Genomic DNA, 20,611 nt, shown 5'->3' on the forward strand with positions numbered 1-20,611 from the left:
TTCATTCTCTGTTTAACTGCTCATAGATGGATTTTGTTTCGTTAATGGCTACCCAGTTCTTGAATTGTACTGGAAAGATGCTTCACTGGTGATGTACAATCCATGTTTTAAAAGCGCTGTTAAATACCTTTCACAGTCAGATTTTGACAGCTGAAGTCTAAAATGTTTACATTGTATCAGATCACACAGTCTAATATGCTATATGATGCTGAGAGTGGTGTACTTTTCCTCCAGCCAGGACCCCTGCAGATTTGATCATATGATGCAAAGCAACTCTCTTCTAAATCAGATTTTAATTTACAGACATAAACAGTATCCAGTGGAATGGTAAGACAGACCTGGTTGGCCATTACAGGAACTCTGCCTCTTTTAATGCTTGGTCTAAGAATGCTCTGTTGTTACATTGTGTGTTTAGCGGTCTCTGGTTGTTACGAAACCAGTCTAAAGCGCCCAGGATATGAAACATAAACGTCGAAGCTACAGAATTTGCATCCCGTGCGAAAAGGTATTCCAGCGATGGAATTTCGGCCCCTTGCTTCCATTGTTTCACATGCATCTTCTTTCCTTTTTAGTCTTTTGTTACTGTAATACCAGTCTCCCTGTGGACTGGTGTAGGGGATGTTTATAGGGTATGTATATACGTTTTTAAAAAGTTTTATTTTTTTTAAAAAAAAAAAAAAAGGACTGCTGTTTTCAAAAATGCTGTGTTTAAACGCGGGCCTTGGGTTGGATCCAGGGCCGGACCAGAACCATGCTGTTTGGTGACCTGGCGGCCTGGTTCTAGTTCCACTGCTTTATCTGGGGTTCAGAGGGGCGTGGCCTGTCTTTATGTGGGGTTCAGAGGGGTGTGGCCTGTCTAGTCAGACAACGCTGAGTAATACCTGCTCTGCTGAGTCAGAATCCTTGGGGGGGGGGGGGGGAGTGGGGACTAGTGGCAAAGCTATAGAAGACCCAGGCTGACAGTGAGAGTACAAGAGTGGGTTCAGGAGGAGGAAATATGGAATATATTTTAAGGGCATTGGCAATAAGCTATAAGTTGCAGCTATCTGTAAATATACATAATTTTCTTTTGTTTTGTTCTGTTTTGTTTTGTATTTTAAACTTGTACAGCCTTGGAACGGCTCACTTGACGGAAAAATAAAATATTATCTTGAGTATTTTTTTTTTGTTTTCTTTTTAACAAGGTTTGTAAATATAGGTGTAAATATTGTGATCTATACTTAGAGAGGCAGTGTTGACCATTGGGTTCATAGCTGTAAAATATAGCCTTCTTAGTTGTGTCTGAAACAAAAAAACAAAAAATTAGCAAAAGTTTTAAACAAAAAAAAAAAAAGGAAAAAAATGCCGTGCTATATCCATACTGTTAAAGTCTCTGACTTTGTTCTATCCTGATGTTAACAGGTTAACAACATGTGCATGTGCTGTGTGTTTGACATTATTCATCCACATACATGGAGAGACAGAAGCACCACTGAGAACGTTACTGGACCAAACCATGAACTGCAAAAGAAAAAAACAAAAAAAAAGAAAGAAAAAGAAAGAAAGAAAAAAACGAAGACGCAAAAATAACTCAATGTGCTGTTGTTGAAACTTGTCTTTAAAGGAAAAAAAAAAAAGTACATATAGCTATGGTTGTGTCCAAACAATTAAATGTTGTGGAAAAAAAAAAAAATGTTTAATGTCTTTAAACTATGACTCGGTTGTTGTGTTCTTCATCCACGAAGACTGACTGCATCAAGCATTTCATGGACAGCTCTTTCATTTAAGACAGGGTTGCACCCAGAAGCAGAAACCATCTGAAAGCTAGAGGTGTTTTGTTTTTTTTTGTTTGTTTGTTTATGTTTTGTTTGGTTTTGTTTTATTTTTGCAGCTTTTAGGAAATAGTCTTGTCTTGCCTCATACCATATTCTTTGTACAGTGGGAAAAAATGCACCTGTTTAGAATTTCAGGCACTTCACACAGCTCAGTGTCAAGAAAAGTTAAACATGACACCGTGTGTCAACCCCAGCCTGGTGCTGCTGAAAGGAATCCTCCACTGATTTAGCATCAGCCTTGCCTGCCAGATGTCTTTAGTAACCCTGCACTTTTCCTGAGCCATAAAGGAGCACTCAGTCCACACATGCACAAGCACACACACACACACACACACATACACCCTTCGCTATAGTCACTGCAACTACAGTAATGCATGACTTCGAGATGTTAGCGCTGCAGTTTGCTCAGGCGGCAGCAAGTCATCCCCTGGTTAGCCTTCCTCTGCTTCAGCACGATGTCAAATTAGCCATTAGCCAGCCCTCCAGGTCAGGTCTACAGACGGTATGACAGGTAACCATGAAATGTCTGAGGACATATTTGGGGCATTTCACTAAACAAGATTTCTCCTGTAGTCAAATAACTTTAGGAAACTTCCTGGCAAGTCAGAGGTGTCCAACAGGAGGATGTTTTTTGAGGAATATCTTAATATCAGACTACCTGGAATTTCATCAGCCTGCTTCTTATTACAAGGCTGACAGAGAAATTGTTTTGTTAAAAAAAAAAAAAAAAGTTTCCAGCAAAATCGGGCAGATGCCCAGTTGACTGTAATCGACTGTTATTTTGAGAGCTGGAGATGAAGGAGGAGAACTGCAGTTCATAAGACTTTTTAATTTTACCATCGTCGTCAGAATTGAACAGATTCCGCCTCTGCAGTGTGATAAGAGAAGAGCAGAGCAGAGCAGTGTGTACTCACTGGATTGAGTGGACGCAAGAGGTGATTGGACTCTTCTACCAAACCATTTTTTCTTTTCAAAAGTCTATTTTAAAATAGCAATCATTCATAATTTTCCACAGCAAAACTGTTCGAAGGAAAACAAACACTTGAATGTCTGTAGAAGAAAGGTCTGTAGAAGAAAACTCTACTCTTAAGTTTGAATTCAGCAATCCACTTTCAGCTGAAAAAAAAAAAAATCAGATAAAATAACCTACATGTAAGTGATAAAGCCTTGAAGCTGTATAACCTAACAGTTGATTGTGGTCCAGACACAAAAGAGCACAGTTAGACATCTGTCATCGTTAGGGTTTTGACGTGTTTATTTCAGTGAAGGGATATCAGGTTTATTTGGCTTCAGGTCAAGTTGAAAATGCACACGATATCATATGTGGTATACGAGAGCCATAACACGCAAACATTTGATATAGTGATATTAAAAGGCACTGTCCACTCACTGGGACCCGTCAGAAGTGCAAGGTCAAAAAAAAAAAGAAAAAATAAATAGCTGTTTTATCATGTACAATACAGCGATCAACTTTAAACACCTCTGTTTTTATTTTGTCATTCAACTCGTCTTAAGCCTAATTCACACGCCACTGAAAGCATGTTGCTTCATCGGTACAGTGTTTTCCACTTCAGTCCTTATGCTGCCACAAAAGTCTGAATGGATTTAATGGAGTAATACCATCATGTTCCAAGGTCCAAGACCTGAGGTGTGTGTGTGTGTGTGTGTGTGTACATTTTAGAACATGTCAAAAAAGAACCATTTATCAAATCTGATTCTCTCAGTAAATGTCTCCTTTAGAAAGGTTAAAAAAAAAAAAAAAAAATGTTGGTCTGAGCCGCTCCATATTTTCTATCTCATAATGTTCTCATGAAACAACCATATCAGCTAATGACCCTGCTCCATCGCCGCAACAGCACTGAGCAAATTAAACAGACTCTGGACGCGGAGCCAAATGAGTGCTCATTAGAGATACACACTCTGTCCAGCTCTCACGCAACACTAAAATACAAGGTCTCCACATAGCTCCTGTATTTACAACAGCCCTTCACTTGTCCTAATGTTTTTGTCAGTTACATTACAGCTTCAGAGCATGCTCAGGTGAAGGTCAATGACACATTTTGATTGGTTTTGCAAGCTTTCAAACTACGAAAACTCACACAAACCAATTTCCCCGCAGGGACAACATAAAACATCTAGCAAACAACCAAGGGGGGGAAAAAACAAAACAACCCAATAATCTAACCTGTTCAGATGTTGCTTACAAGGTCTTTGTGAATGGTGAGCAAGCAGATTTTTGTTTAGCGTTTGCAGAGGCGCCTGATCAGGTAGACTGTATACTTGAACCCAGATTCTATCGTGTATGTAAACATCTTCAACCATGGTTTCCTAAGACGTGGAGAGGAGCGCCTGTCCTATCAGTGCTGGAGCTGCTGACCAAGTGGATCCTCTTCATTTATCTGTCTTTGAGATCTCCGCGGCTTCCAGCATTTTCTGAAAAACAGAAAAACAAAGAGCAAAGTTCAGCTCGTGTCTGACGGTTATCTGTCGGTCAGGTTCGCATCTACCTGCGTACGTTCGCCCTTTTCCTGTTTCTGACGGGTGGTTCAAAACGAGAGCCGTGTGAACCCGAGACGCGTAGAAGAGAGAGAAGAGAGGCTGTGAGGAAATTAAGAAATCTCAAACAAAGAGAAGCCAAAAATAGCGACTGAAGTGTCTCTCTGAAATCACATTGGTGACTCAGACCTGTCTGATCCTGAGTGATTCACACAGGGGAGAGAACATTCTTCTGAGAGATGCCAGGGTAGGAACAAAGAGGAGCTATATTGGGAGTGACGAAGACAAGCTGTTCTGACAGATGTGAGAAGGAAGTACTCTTATTGGAGCCAACAACTGCTCTGAGACAAATTTTCATTCACGTCTTTTTCAGAAACAACACACACAAAAAAAAGCCTTAAATCTTCTAAAATTTCATTGTATCTTCTGAGGGGAGAGGCATTCAGATCTTTCTAACAGCATCATATGGGCAATAACACATAGACTCTCATGTCACATACCAGAGATTTTAACAAAATAAAATCGGTTTTGAATATAAAGGTTTTCTCCTCCCTCTCCTCCAGTTCTTTCATTTAAGACGATCCCCAGACTCTGATGTAGCCTAAGTTACATTTAATCAATTGATTCCACCGCCTGCAGCAAAGCAGTGCAAATTACATCCATGGTGAAAAAGTGTTGTGTGCAATTAACTTTTCAATCCAAAAGAGAGATCGATAGCAGGAATTCTGCTGACGCTGTCTTACTAATTCATGAGGGTTTTCTGTGAGTCTGGGCCCTGTTCTCCTTTAAGAAAATAAATAAGTAAATAAATAAACTGCATGGAGGATATTGCCACGCAGAATTAGTGTTGTGGGAAAAAAAGATCCTGCTCGCAGCAACAATAGCAAGAACTGTGAATCAACGCCGAAACATGGTAAAGATTAAATATGAACATCACTCAATCCATATCAAATCCTCAAAAGTGTACAGCATGAACTTCCATAGGGGCGAGTAACAGACACTCTCTCTCCCCTGTCACCACGGACAATCCAACATCACAGGCAATTAATTCAACCCTCTGACGTCAATGAAAGTCTATCTCCGGAGAGGTCTGTCTCCCTTTGTTCTTCAAGACGAATTTAAATCGAATAAAAGAAAAAAAGAAAATCACAAAAAAAAAAAATAGAAAAAAAAAATCCCTCAGATGAGAACAAATCTAACAACATCATCTCTGTGTCTGTCAGTCAGTCAGTCAGTCAGTCAGTCATTCTTTTAATAGAGGCGAAATGTGCTTGTTTTCCACAAGGAGCAATGATGAGCATTCTGCTGTAAATCCTCGACATGTTTGTTATCGACCGTGAGGGAACGAGGTTGGGCACAGAAGGCTTTAAAAGCATAAGACCAATCAACAGCGGCAGATGCTCTTCACACACGACCTACAGGCTGTTACTCACGTTAAGTGCTGTTCTCAAATGCAGGACACATGGGTCGCACTGCATTGTCTGATCTATGGTGCTAACGTCCCCTGAGAACCGCCGTTCTGCTTGTTCAGCAGCATGGTCACTAAGCCACCACTGTATGGCCCTGTGGGACAATTCACGCTGCAAACATCCATACATCACCCTCAAAATTAAGTGGGAACTCGACAGCAACTTTTGCCCCCCTTTTTCTGTCAATGTGTTTTAAAATCTTCAGTAATCCAATGTGCAAAGTTCTTTGATTGAGTTTTTCTCCGACCTCCTGAGAAATTCCTCCTCCTGGTTTGGATGCTGTGCTGAGAAAGGCAGAGAACCGTGGATTGGTGCCAAAGCTCCAGACCGATTCACCGTTTCGTTCATTTCACAGTCGAGCTGTGTCGAGTCCGTTCCCATAAACTCTCCCGACGGCGGGTCGGTGGGGGACATGTCAGCGGCCACAATCCCGCCGGGGTGTGACAGGTGACCCGGGATGACTGGTCTGGCTCACGTCCCGTGACACTGGTCACGCTCCAAGGCCAAAGAGACCGATTCCCTGACCGCTTCCATCATACTCGCGTCCTGATTTGTCCGGATTTTTTTTTTTTCCGCTTGGTCTGTTTTGGGTTTGTCCCAAAGATTGCAGCCCGTCTCCTCAAGACGGGGACGACAGGAAGCAGCCCCTTAATTATTTTTTTCAAGGTCTGCATGACCCGATCCAGCTTGAAATGATGATAATTAGCTTAGCACAGAGTACCCGTGTTCACTGTTGACTAATTACACTGGTGAAACAGCCACACCAGTGCTATGAGAACACTGGTGTCCACAGAAGCTCAAGCTAGCCTCTTTTAAAACAGTCTTGGGTGAATCTGTAGTCTGTGAGAAATATTAAAACCTCAATGAGAACTATAAAATTGTCATTGATTCATGAAGATTCGATCGCGGTTCTAAATTTCCTCATTTCAACTTAGTTACCGGGATATCGATTCCATTCCGCCACGCTAGAATCAATCAAAGCCACTCTGGGCCGCACCGTCGCTTCTCTCAAATTAATTTGAAAGTTTCTTACACAGATCCGTTTCTCCTCTGACACTTTCTGACAGGATGCGAGATATACTGTGTAATTGGCTTGGATTATTATGCATGCATCCAATTTCAGAAAACAGCTCTCTGTGAAACATGACAGGGAGATGAAAATAAGTGCAACCTCCCCAAACTCCAGCCCCTTGAAACACACACACACACACACACACACACACACACACACAGACAGACACCCTCAACAAACGAAAGCATAGCAACAGGAAACAAATAAAGCAAATTTCAGAAGAAAAACTGATCTTGAGAAGTAGGGTGACGCCACCTTCCTCAGTATGTCAGTGAGATCTAGTGGCCTCTCTGAGAAGAAGTACTATCAGAGACCGATCTGGCTTAAATGTGATTTAAACACTGCAGAAGGGCAGAGTGAAGAAGCTGGCTCTTTGGTCCTCTACTGATGGATATCAGCAGTTTCTCTCTCTCTCTCTCTTTTTTTTTTTTTTTTTCAGTCCACTTGGGACGCACCACAAACGCCCATCCTTGGTGTCTCTTCACTGCCATCTTGTCCTGCAGGCATCTCCATGGAAACCTCATCTCGATCTCAAGAGAGACACAGAGCGAGACTGTTGACACAGAGCGAAGGGCGTGCTTGGCGAACTGGTGGGTGGTTTATGGTGCGAGGGCAAGGCGGTGAGACATAGGTCAGGCAAACACAGATGGAGTAACCTTAGAAGTGAGCAAACAGCCTCCTCCTGGCACGGACGTCTCCGGATTTGTCAATAGATCTTTCATGTTGCTCCATATCATCTTGGGGGGGGGAAAAAAACAAAACAACAACAACAGAGAAAAGCACTCTGAGATGTGTCGTGGAAAGAAGCGTGTCAGCCTGGCCTTTAATAAGCGACGAACCGCCTTCAGGTCAGAACATCTGAATGTCAGGTGTTTGTTAAACAGACACCTGTAGAGTGAACATGAGTGAAGCTGAATGTTAAAATGAAATTCTGAAAAAACAATTACGAGAGCGTTTCTTCAGGAGCTCTGGCAACAGGACAAAAAAAAGCTTAATATGGGCCCTCACAATAAAGGAAAAGTTCAGTGTTCTGATCCAGACCTGAGTCAAGTAAGTCTGTGAAGTCTTTATCTGACTGAACCCTGTTACAGCATTCTTACAAGGCTCCCTTACCCTGTATCCTTCTCTACTGAAGCGGATCAATTTCCAACACTGAATGTTAGAACGGTGAATGCACTGAATAAACTACAACCTTTGCCATTTAGTCTTCAGGAAAAGTCCTGTTAATTAAGACGGCAAAAGCAAAAGGAAACGGAACACTTAACTGAGTGATAACAATGGGCCATATATTTCAAATACTGCAAAAGACTTGTTGCTGACCCAGGCGAGTTCGGATCAGCAGTTTTTTGACCGTTCTTTTGTCATTTTGTTTTCGATTGGTGCACAGACGTGCTGATTGTCACACGCCAATGTAATGAACATCTGCGGGGGCCTTTTTTGAAGTTACACGTGAATGATGCTTCATACGATTTCAATGAACCCCTAGTTGGAGGCTCCACATTCATCAAGTGCTAAAAATCAGGAGCAAAGAGTCGTAACATCTCGTACTGATGACGATATCTGCCGTTCCGCTCTCTTGAACTTTAACTGGTATTCACACATGGGCTTAGCCAATGAGCTTGTGTCTTTCCCCGTGTAGTTCCAACATTACTGGGCGGTGCGGCATTTTCCTGGAGTTCCCCTCTAAAATTGGCTTGTGTAACGTCAGCCATGTCGTTGGCCACTAACTGGTGGTTTCCATTGCCAGCAAGTGACAGTTATTTTCGGTTCGTCCCTTTGCCCCAGATCAAAGGGCTTTTCTCTCCGCTGACAGCTGTCGTCACTCCACAAATTGCTGAACGCGTGGAAAAACCACTGGAGTGATGGGACCAGATGCTTCTACGTAGCAGAACCGCGTTTGCCAAAGCTGTCCATCATCCTCACCACGGTCATCCCAGAAACAACTAGAACAAGCGTTTCTTTTTCTTTTTTTTTTCCTCCAAATGCTGCACAACCAGCACAAGGCACCGACGTTCAGCTGAACTCTGCACTTTGAAATGAAGCACTAAGAGGCTTGGCAGCGGAGACTGTTAGGGTCCGTTCATCAGTCTGATGGAGCGGTTTCAGTGAAGATACACCGACAGCGCTGGCGAGAGACCGAGGCGGTGTCAGATTTGGTTTGTGCAAAGGAAAGTAGAGTGAAAGACAGAAGCCTCGATACATCTCCTCCTTACTCATTCTGAAACATAGTCAATATGTACTTTACAACCTGTGACTCTTCATTAAACTGAAACAAATGTTTGGCGGATGAAACCTGGCAGGGAAAATCCCTCCTTCCCTAGCCTCATACTCATCCCGAGCACTGTTCTGAGTCATAAACACTTAAAGCCTTATTCTTTTTTTTTCTTCCTTGTTCTGGAGTCGAGGTTGAGTCTCTTCTTTGTGTGTTTACGGTTCCTTCTCTATGTGCCTGGGAGTCCTTGTGTGAGAACCAAAGCCCATGTGTTTATCTTTCTCTTCCCACTGGAACGCTGTTCAACATACAAAGTCTTCTGGAAAATTCTCTACACAGCTACATTTGTTTGTTAACGGACCTATTTATAGACAATATAGGCTTAGTGAGGCACAAACAGTAAATGAGACTTTTATGTATAGAATGTACTGACAATGTCATGAGAAAATGACAATAAAAATAAACAAATAAATTACGTATGTGTGGTTTTTTTTGTTTGTTTGTTTTTTCTTCGCCCCAATAAATATTATCTAACACAAATATGTGAGCCCATATGTTAATTGATTAAGATGATTAGTAATGATGGAAAGATTAGTCTTTTCTGTTTGGTTATGATGCGTGTAGTCATTGCCTCGTGATTAATAAGATTAGCAGTCCCCCTGTGCAATTATTATTCACTTCTATTAATCAGTTATGATAATAAAAAAAAAAAAGAGAGAGAGAGAGAGCCACTATGCTACATACACCGGCCTGGAGGACTGCTCAAGCATGTTTACAGATGTTATTGCACGGAGAGCTTATGGCAATATAGCTCGCTAATGCTAAAACATACAGGCTAGCAAGGGATCAATCCAGTTAAATGACGCCCGATACATTGAGCTAAACTCTACACAATGGATAAGATAAACAGTCAAGTCGGCCACATCAGCGAGGATAACGTATGTCCCACTGCTCATGACAGCGAGGGCACAGGGGCACCGTTAGAGACTGTCGTCGACGCCAGCAGCTGCATGCTAGCTCACAATCATTTGGAACGCTAGCGTGTCATACAAGTCAGCCCCATGGCAACAGACTTACCGTGCGTACGCTCGTCTCTGTATAAAAAACCAAAGACAAAGTCAATGCTGTTAAAAAAAAGAAAAGAAAAAAGAAAAAAAAAAAAAAGAACTTTTGCCATAAGTTTCATGTTTTCCTGTCAAACAGCAAAAGACATACCAATAGGTTGTGAAACACTTCATTTCCTTTTTCTCCGCCTGGTGCCCTGATCTAATAGCCAAAGATACTTGTGAAAAGCATTCACTGTCTTTTATTTTGTTTTCATTCAAATTACACTTGTCAAGATAAGGAAACCTCAGCATATTCCCATCAATTCATATGTGGGCCGACAGTTAAGTGCTTTGCTGGCCTGAGAGAACCAATCACAGGTTGCAATCCAGCGACAACCTTTTGCATTAAGAGTCGTTCACGGACTGTAAGGGTGAACATCTGGTCCTCTTGTATAAAGATTCATAGCCAAACTCTTTACTTCTCTGTTTTCTGAAGAGAAGAATAGAATTGTATCCCACTGAAACTCAAGTTAATATCTGAGTGAGTGTGTGGACGTGACCAACCTAATTCTGTTTGCGTGCAGAGGGTGATAAACATCTGCCTACATAGCAGGGCCTCATTAACACTAGACCATACACACACACACACTTACATCACGGTTGTTTGTTAGTCAAACAGCCAACACCGTGAACAAACGTCTTTCCGGTTCATTTAGCGATCGGAGCTGGATAATGGTGTTGGCCTTCAGGATGACTTTCTCTCAATGTGAGCTGCCTCACAAACGCAGCTAATGCAAATCAAGCCAGAGGTATTCACTCCTAATGTTTACAGACACACAGTATCACCGATGCCCTGCTCTAATGTGTATTTCTTTTTTTTCTCTCTCTCTTTCACACGCACACACGCACACAGGATGTGTACTCACTCGTTTCTTGAGGGCCTCCAGGGACTCAAACTCCAGTCGTGCCAGTCTGATTTGGATGTGTTTGGGGACGTCTGGGATCACGAACGCCAGGATGAATTTGAAGGCCAGGAGAATATGCTAAAGCAGGAGAAAAACAAGCAAATAACACACAGTTACACAGCACATCAACAGTACAGCAACTGCCTTCACAGACAATCTCCTATGCAATGACCAAGCTAAAGACATTAAGTATGTTTACGAAAAATGTAGCCAATCCAACCCAAAAAAACCCCTGAAAAATCCTTTACATTATATTTTCATTGTACACTCGTTTCATCTGAACAAATATAAACAAACCAACAAAGCTAGATGTTTTCATGTCTGAGGCCTATCTGTGTGATCCTCAATCTTAACTAGACGCCTCAAGGAAACAAAATGGCTTAAATACTACGATTATGCTGCTTTAGAGAGAAGCTTTAAAGCCTAAGCACACAGAATTCCTTTCATTTATGACTGCCACTGCTTCTCATGCACGCACACACACACACACACACACACACACAGAGAGAGCGAGAGAGAAAGATGAGTGAGAGAAAGACATAAAGAGATGCTATATTTCAGTCACATGAAACGCAGGAGTGAGTGATCTGAGCTTCATTGCTTACTGTGTGATCAATGCACACACACACACACATAAGCGCCCAGCCTGCTTCTGCTGGAGAACTGTCAGCTGCCACGGCTCTGCTCTTTAAGGCATTAAATACCTCTCCACAGGACCACTGGCTCTCACCACGACTCACGCTCATCCATACACAACAATAACACTCTCTCAAAGAATAATGACATGAAATACAGTGTTATTACTGTTATTACAAATATAGCCCAGTTTAATAAGGGAAGGCACAGATAGATAGATAGATAGATGGACAGATAGATAGATAGATAGATAGATAGATAGATAGATAGATAGATAGATAGATAGATAGATAGATAGATAGATAGATAGATAGATAGACAGGTATACAGACAGGTAGATAGATAGATAGATAGATAGATAGATAGATAGATAGATAGGTAGATAGGTTGATAGATAGACAGATAGATAGATAGACAGATAGACAGACAGGTAGATAGATAGATAGATAGGTAGATAGATAGATAGATAGATAGATAGATAGATAGATAGATAGAATATTGCTACAACATATGATACACTATCTCAATGTCTTTAGAACGTCTTGTAACTAAGTGCTAGTCTTTCGTAAGACAGCTAAAAGACATTTCAGTGGTTGCAAACTCAGGACATATAAACACTCTACACACAACACACAGAACAGAGCAGTATCCTTTGACTGAGTGCCAGGCTTCTGTCTCAGACAGCTGAGAGAAGTCTGAAATGGTTTGTATCTGAACATATCCAGTGTCCCGGCCACAGTGAAAAAGACTGTTCCGCAGCAAGTCGGCCTGCACTACGGGAGCCCTGGCTGTTCCAACAGTGAATCTGTTTTGTGGATGTGCGAGTTGGCTTCCCGCTCCAAGCCAGCCCCGTCTTTATGAAGATGCCAGGTGTTGCACTGGCCAAGCGGTTCTGCGAGTGGTGCACAATGGGCCCGTGGGAAAGGGGGCCCTGAATGGGCTGAGCGACAGCTGGGACAAACTCAGAACCACCTTCAACATCTCAAAGGGAGGAGACGCAGAGAAACGCAGACCCTCCAACAAAATGCTCCCCAGTGCTTCAGCCACAGTGAAGGGAGTTTTATTAAAGCCAGACATCTGAAGGAGAGTTGTGGTACCATGTCGGTCCTTTGACGAAACAGAGAACCACAGAACAGTAAAAAGTACAAAAGGTGGTGGGGGATTTTTTTTAGATCTGAGTTTCATTCAAGATTACGCAACTTGATTAAATCTTGTACACAGACGTGTTAAATATAGAACAACCCATGCTGAATCCATTTTTTGCCCCTCGCTACGGAATGAGTGGCCTTGGTGGGACAAAAAAAAAAAAAGGACGCCCACTCCGCTCCCTTTTCTAAGACGCTGCACAGGGATCTCAGACTGAAAAGAACTGATGCAGGATGAATCCCAGCCAAAACATTCCACATTGGAACGTTGGTGGAACACAACCAGCATCAGCAGCGTGTGAAGGCAAACTAAGAATGGGGCTGGATGTTTGCTCGAGGGGCTGATTACCGACGTGTTTGTTCAGGCCGGCCTCCGCTTCATTTCAACTCAATTTTATCAGCACCGAGCTTCTTACAACAGACATAGTCACAAAGCATAACATCAGGTCTGAGAGACCCAGTGAGCAGAACCGAAATGACACGTGAAACGCAATTTAGCATGGCCACTTTATTAACGGCTGCTTCAGTACACTGTATGATTCAAAGCGAAAAAAAAAAAACAAAACAAAAAAAAACTGTGAAAGCTTGATGTTACCCTAGGGATTAAAAGGTATTTTTACTGGTTGAAAGCACAGAAGGTCACGTGACACCTTTTTTTTTTTTTCTCTCTGAGCCCTTGTTGTGGTGAAGCTGTACACCGATGCTGTATCCTCCCGTTTTCATCCCAAAATGTAAGCTATTATGCATTTACGTTTCTACTGAAACCATTACATTTTCACGTCTAAAACGTGTTTCAAATGGATAAAAGCAATTAGCTCTGCACATGACACTGGTTCCAGGGACAGATTACCGCACTCTAAATTCTCCTGCCGCATCCTTTCCATTTAGCCGACAAACGCCACCTCATCGCTAATCATAAATTACCATTTCAGTTCACCTTCACAATAATTCATCAGAGCCAATTGGTGTCCTAATCAAAGCAAAACAGCGTGAGCTGAATTTGTAATCAATGGCATTTGAGACTGTAGTAAATGTGTAGACTAACACACAGGCTAAGCATTTGGTATATGCCACCCCCCCCCCCCTCAACCCCCCTCAACCCCCCACCCCCAAAAAGCCCCAAAAGCGTTTTTCTTTTTTCTTTAATAGTGCTCTCGGCTGCTTTTTAGTTGAGTGCGGATGATTTGCTAGCAACAGTTGGGTGCAGAGCAAGTCATATGAAGTCAGACAATCTTACTCTTTCTCTTCTGTCTTTAGACGGAGAAGCAATAATTTCAAAAAGAGAGAGAGAGAGAGAGAGAGAGAAAAAAAAAAAAAAGGTTTTTGCAGTGTCTGTTGAAGACACAAGCTCTCATCTGAGATTAATGCAGTCCTACTACAGGCCTGCTCCATGGAAGTTTTAAGCACTATTGAATTCATGGTCCACTGTCTGAAGTAAAAAAAGAAAAAAAGAGAAAGAAAGAAAAAAAAAAGGAGAAGAAGCAGGGCAGGATTTTGTGCTGCATCTTTGTGTGAAGGTGTGTTCTGAAGTTAGGATTTATACGTGACGCTGTGTTACCTCTCAGAGATCAATGGTAGTAGTCTGCCCTCTTTCAGGTCAGTGTGAGCTAAGCTAAGCTAACACCCATGCTTCCATAGAGAGCTGCAAGTAAAATACACGGAATGGAGTCCTCTCCCATGTAAGCATTGAATGCTATGTATGGTCTATTTTTACGCACATAGATTAGAGTGTGTTAGTTTAAAGTACGTACTTTGGCGTGGCGCTCATGTTTACATATTGAGATTGACGAGCCGGGAAAGCTGGCCGATCCAAAATGGAAGAAGAGGTATGTAAAATGAAGTGCGCAGGCGTCGTATTCGGTGAACCACCGAAGGTGAATCGTTACGGGATCAGAGTGCTCTGGTTTTTGTCTGGAGCAAGCCAAACGTTTCAGAGCTCCTGGTCAGAGTCAGTCTAAAGCACGCTGGCCTCGCTTATGACTCCTCTCTAAAGGCTCTCTGAAAAGCTGTCCGCTGCTTTGCTAGCTCCTGTAGTACAGCAGCACAGACCCATTATCATAACGAACTAAACGTATCTGGTGAGAACTAATACCTCTTCAGTGAAGCAGTGACACAACCCCCTTCAGAGCCTAGAGGGGATTTACAAATTTAATCTTCAGCTCTTTAATTATTCTATTAAAAATGACAAAAGAGGTGGATACGCCCGCAACTGTCTACCAAGACACCAAAGAACCATCCTATTGTTTTTGATATACACTGAACTCTGAACAGACAGCCTCTTTTTTCAAACAGACAGAGAACCTACAGCAACTAGTGCCTCAAGATCTTTCTCTGTCTGTCTCTCTCTGTCTGTGTCTCTCTCTCTGTGTGTCTCTCTCTGTGTGTGTGTCTCTCTCTCGACACCTTGTCATACAAGCAGAACCACAGAGAGAGCGTGTTACGTTATACACTGCAACACGCTTTAAAAAACTACCTCCCCTCTGAACGACCCCATTTGCATCAAAAGCATACCCTTCCCATTCTCACACAGGGGGTGGGGGGCGGAGGGGGGGGGGGTGTGCATGAGAGCATTTCATCTGAACACAGAGAGTCTCGTCCTCCACAGCTTTGAACGCTGTTGTGCATCTACTCCCACACCCACTGACTAACATCATCTCCTTTACACCCTGCTGCTCAAAAGCAGGAACTGAACAATGCTCTTCCTGCTCTCGAAGCCTATCTACAGACGTAGTCAGTCAGGACTGAGAACGAGGGTTCTTGGGTGCCATTTTCTCTCTTTTTTTTTTTTTTCCTCCCTTTTTTCTATTTTTTTCTATTTTTTTTTTTTTTTTTTTTCGAGACAAGCAAAATGGAATCCTTTTGTTAGACCGTGGCTCAGGGACTGTGTAAAAGGTGAACCTTGACAAAAGGCTGAAGGCAAACAAGACATACACACACACACACACGCACACACACACTCTTCAGAAGTAAGAGGTTAAACTCAACACATATGACCATTAGTGGTAACAAGGTAATTAAGATTTACCACAGTGTGAGAGTAGTTAATCTGAAAACACTCATGAGGGCAGAAACGCACGCGCACACACACGCATACACACACCCCTACACACACACAGTTAAAATCCATACTCGTCAGTAGGCATTGTCTGAATGCCACTTCTCTCTCTCTCTCCCTCTCTCTCTCTCTCACACACACACACACACACACACACTGATGCACTGACAAACCGCGCTAGCCTCACCAATATTTCAGTCACGCAGTGAGGCTAAAATGTGAGCTGTCTGGTGCATTCACATGATAATTTACACATGATTTATTCCACCGTCCTATAGTCAGAAATAGCCAGCCTTGATTAAGCTTCCCCACATCTTCTGTAGACTACAGGCTTTTCCCCACGCTACAACACAGTCTGCAATGTAAGCCTGTATACACAAATGTTTACATCAAATATACTCCATAAGACAAAATCATAAACTCCCTACTCTGACCTAAACCTGAGAGATGAAATGTACTGAACACAGAACATTTGAAATTTCATATAAAACATCACATGGAAGGAACACAGAGCCCGTCTTCTGTTGTCTCGGTGACCGTTACTCATAGTTCCGCCCTTAAACATCCTCGCCCTCATGCCAGGCGTCCCCGGGCACAGTGCTCACGCAAGCACGGACACGTTTAAATCTGACCACAGGGGCCCGGGGCAGCGTTTTAACGGTTCTAATAACTCATTACCCTGCTTGCTTCCACGAATGATTTTTCATATGTGAATACACAGAAAGTATCGCGGTACAGCAGATTAAAAGGGTTTTATGTTCTGAGTTAAAATCGAACTGTAGCAGAAACTGACGAGAGTGGAACATTGACAGAGCTCCACCTAAACACAGCTAATATTAATATATTTATATATATCTTTAACATTCTCATAACTGCAGTTGATACTTACTATCGATAACATGTCATTGCAATTCATAACGAGTAATTGTAATTCTAATTGATGATTACATCAGACAATCTCAAGACTAGTGTCTAAATTACACTGTGGGTAAAAATGAAATGCATCCAGTTTGAAGGAAAGTCTTGATGAAGCACATGTGATCTGAATGATTCAAATGCTTCAGAATCACACCACGTGATCGGAATGATTTAAATGCTTCAGAATCACAGCACGTGATCGGAATGATTCGAATGCTTCAGAATCACAGCACGTGATCAGAATGATTCAAATGCTTCAGAATCACAGCACATGTGATCGGAATGATTCGAATGCTTCAGAATCACAGCACATGTGATCGGAATGATTCGAATTCTTCAGAATCACAGCACATGTGGTTGTCAAATGTTAAGACACAGAGCTGTTTCCTCACTACACAGGACAGGTATACCAGGCATGTGAATCATCTGTATAATCTACCACGTATATAACACCTATATTTTATAGAAAATATGTCTAATCCGGCACAAGGTGACTAAGGGTCACGTTAATTGGAGAGTCTGCAGACATCTCTCTCTCACCATCTCTCCCTCACTCCTCTGCGTGTGTGTGTGAGAGAGAGTGTGTGCTCTCTCTGTCTCTCTCTATCTCTCATGTACACACATTCTGTTGATGACTGAGCTTTCTGCAGTGACTGGATGTGGTGAGGGATGTATTTGAAAGCTGTCACTATGTTTCTGGGATGGCTGTCATATTTTCTGTGGCCCGTGATGAGTGTAGCAGAACAGGGAGCAGTGAGGCCAGTTAGAGTCTGTCTCCTCCAGCCGTCAGACATGGTTAGAGAATCACGCACCAACATGGAGGCTTGATTTAAACAGCCTCTGTTACAACCCGACTGCATGTTGACATGTACGCACACACGCGCACACACACACACACACACACACACACACGCCTGAGCGCTCTGTGACAGGATTAAGTGGTCACAGCGAGTGGCTAACTCTGGTTGCTGACAGAAAGACACTGAGACAGCCAAAGACTCATCTGATTATCTGAAAACTAACTTAACGAGTTTGCCCTCCGATTTGCTGGTTATAAATAGCCTTCAGAGAGCCGGCGCGCGGCAGATGCTGCTTGAATGTAGATGATTATGAAGTATTTCAGCCGGGAGCAAAGCCTTTTCAGACAAATCAACTGCAGGCAGTGCACACAGAGCTGTGAGAAATGCCCTCCAGACACAAAGATTATTTTATGAGTTTCTCTATTTTATTAATTATTTCATATTGCTTCTGTAACAATAATCCATTAATTTATCTCATTATTGGAAGCAGTCCGTAAACTCCGTGTTTGACAAAAAAAAATATGGGACATTTTATCATCATTTCCACTTATTATTCTGATTTGATTAAGTATCTCTGTGACTGCAGAAGTATCTGGAAATGATGTTCACCTTGCAATAATGGCTTTAAAATGATGTCTCATTTGTTGGGCTCAAAATAGCCATGCGAGAGCCAAGGCCAAATCCATGTCAAATCCATTCATATTGGCCTGTGTTACGTAACTCTTGTTTTTGTGAATAGAGCGCAGCAGCCGGGCCAGCTGAGAGTCAGGTGCTGCTGTCCTCTAGAGGCTGAGGTGAGACTGACTGCCGTCAAGTCTTTCAATTACTCATGATCCCAAGACTTCTGCTGTCGCCGTGGCTACCCTGTTGCCTGGTTACTGCTCTCCAAGGCATGCCATAGTGTAATTACCTGGGTATCGAGCGCCCCAAAATAGGCGATGATCTCGGCTTGACGAAATACCAGCGATGAAAACGGAGCGCTCCAAACATTCTGCTCCGAGTCCACCGTGAAGCACGAAAGAAAATTCCAAACAACATTCTTTTTCTCTCTCGCTTTTCAACACACAGACCTGGCCTATGGCTTACCTCATTTCACCAGACTGAAAACATATAAATGCAAAAAACATACATACACATGTTTTTGTTTGTTTGTTTGTTTGTTTGTTTATGTGCTGAATAATGTATTTATTTTCCATTTCGTATAGTCTATGCAGTGGACCTCCTCATTAAACTGATGTTAGCTGCAGTTGTGATGTGACGTCAGACAGAGAGCGAAGTCTACTCTTATGCTCAGCTGACGAGCTGACATACTCCATCAACCAGTCAACACACTGGTTTACCAACAAGCACCAGACCAGCAAAACCACCTAACATTTTATGCTACTAAAGCCCAGAAGGAAACAACCGTCTGAACAGTTTCCTTTTGTCCACATTACAGTTCCTCTGGCTGATAAACGTAACACACATGTAAATGTAAGACCCCTTACTCTGCTCACGCTTTGACCCGGAGTGACCTGTCATTTTTACTGGATCAGAGGTTGCGGGTCTACAGGGTTGGGCGCTCGGTTTAAGGACTTGCTGGCAAAGACTAACCAGTCTTGGGATTTAAACTTACAACCCTCAGGGTCCTGGACCTGTTTTTCTTTAACCGCTGCTCCAACACCATGATTACATGATTTTCGTTACTGGCGACCAGAGAAGCGGAGATTTACAAAGCGACTGGATTTTATGGCCTTATTATACACAGTATGGAGAATCATATATCATATCGTTTTGGCACTGGGGTCCTCCAGATGAGCTGTCATAAAAACTCGGTGCTCAGTAAAGGACTGCCTCGTGTGGACACTGGGGTTTACAGCGGAGTCTGAGGGCAGATGAAGCGCCATGCTTCCCCTCTCTCTGATCTGTTAATGGATTGTGCGGAGAGGCAGACAGAGCGTCAGGGAGAGCAGAGATTCGGCAACGGAGATGAACGTGCACTGCTGCTCAATAAGAGTGTGAGTGTGTGTGTGTTTGAGTGAGAGGGAGAGGCAGAGAGTGTATCAGATTCATACACGCACACACATACACACACACACACACATTACCATGACAAATTGCACTCACTCTTACTTTCCCTCTGTCTCTCCCTCAGCCTGTCTGACACAAACACACACCACCCAGCACTTACCCAAACATATTAACTCACAAAACTGTACGCAGAATCATAATCGTACCCTCTCCCTCTCCCTACCCCCCCCCCCTCTCCCTCTCCCATTCCCTCTCTCCCTCTCTCTCTCTTTCAGGACTCAGAACTCAGGGGGGAGACAGAAGGCTTCCAGGAGAGAATATTGATGCCATAGAACTACCATAGACTCTCCTACACGACTCTCCAACCCGACCTGACCCGATCAGCTGACCTGACCCGGTCAGCTACCCTCACCTGATCAGCTGACCTGACCCGATCAGCTGACCTGACCCGATCAACTGACCTCACCTGATCAGCTGACCTGACCCGGTCAGCTACCCTCACCTGATCAGCTGACCTGACCCGATCAGCTGACCTGACCCGATCAGCTGACCTCACCTGATCAGCTGACCTGACCCGGTCAGCTACCCTCACCCGATCAGCTGACCTGACCCGATCAGCTGACCTGACCTGATCAGCTGACCTGACCAGATCAGCTGACCTGACCTGATCAGCTGACCTCACCCGATCAGCTGACCTGACCTGATCAGCTAACCTGACCTGATCAGCTAACCTCACCTGATCAGCTGACCTGAGCTATAAGCTGAGGCTCTGGTCCAAGACCCAACTGAACCTTAATCCTCACTTTCCCTGGGTCGCATCATACCAGAACAAAGGGAGTTTAATCAAACCAAACCAAACCAAACCAAAACCCAGCCCACACTGAGTAATGCAGGGGTGTTCAGTTCCCACATTCAGACCATATGAAGAGTGATGAGTCAAACAGAAAGGAGACTGACACTGTTTCCACTGTAG

General features: G+C 43.1%; 1 protein-coding gene across 1 annotated transcript in view; it reads right to left on the reverse strand.

Annotated features, from left to right (window-relative positions):
* Positions 1-3,589: 3,589 nt before the first annotated feature.
* The window catches only part of ano10a (anoctamin 10a), a 27,905-nt gene continuing 10,883 nt past the window's right edge, over positions 3,590-20,611 (reverse strand). The window contains exons 13-14 of the mRNA XM_030781879.1: positions 11,036-11,152; positions 3,590-4,247 (exon numbers count right to left, since the gene is read on the reverse strand). Coding sequence (XP_030637739.1) covers positions 4,206-4,247; positions 11,036-11,152 — 159 coding nt within the window. The 3' untranslated portion in view covers positions 3,590-4,205. The remainder of the gene's footprint in view (positions 4,248-11,035; positions 11,153-20,611) is intronic.

Source organism: Chanos chanos, chromosome 8 (assembly GCF_902362185.1).
Source record: "Chanos chanos chromosome 8, fChaCha1.1, whole genome shotgun sequence".
Classification (NCBI taxonomy): Eukaryota; Metazoa; Chordata; class Actinopteri; order Gonorynchiformes; family Chanidae; genus Chanos; species Chanos chanos.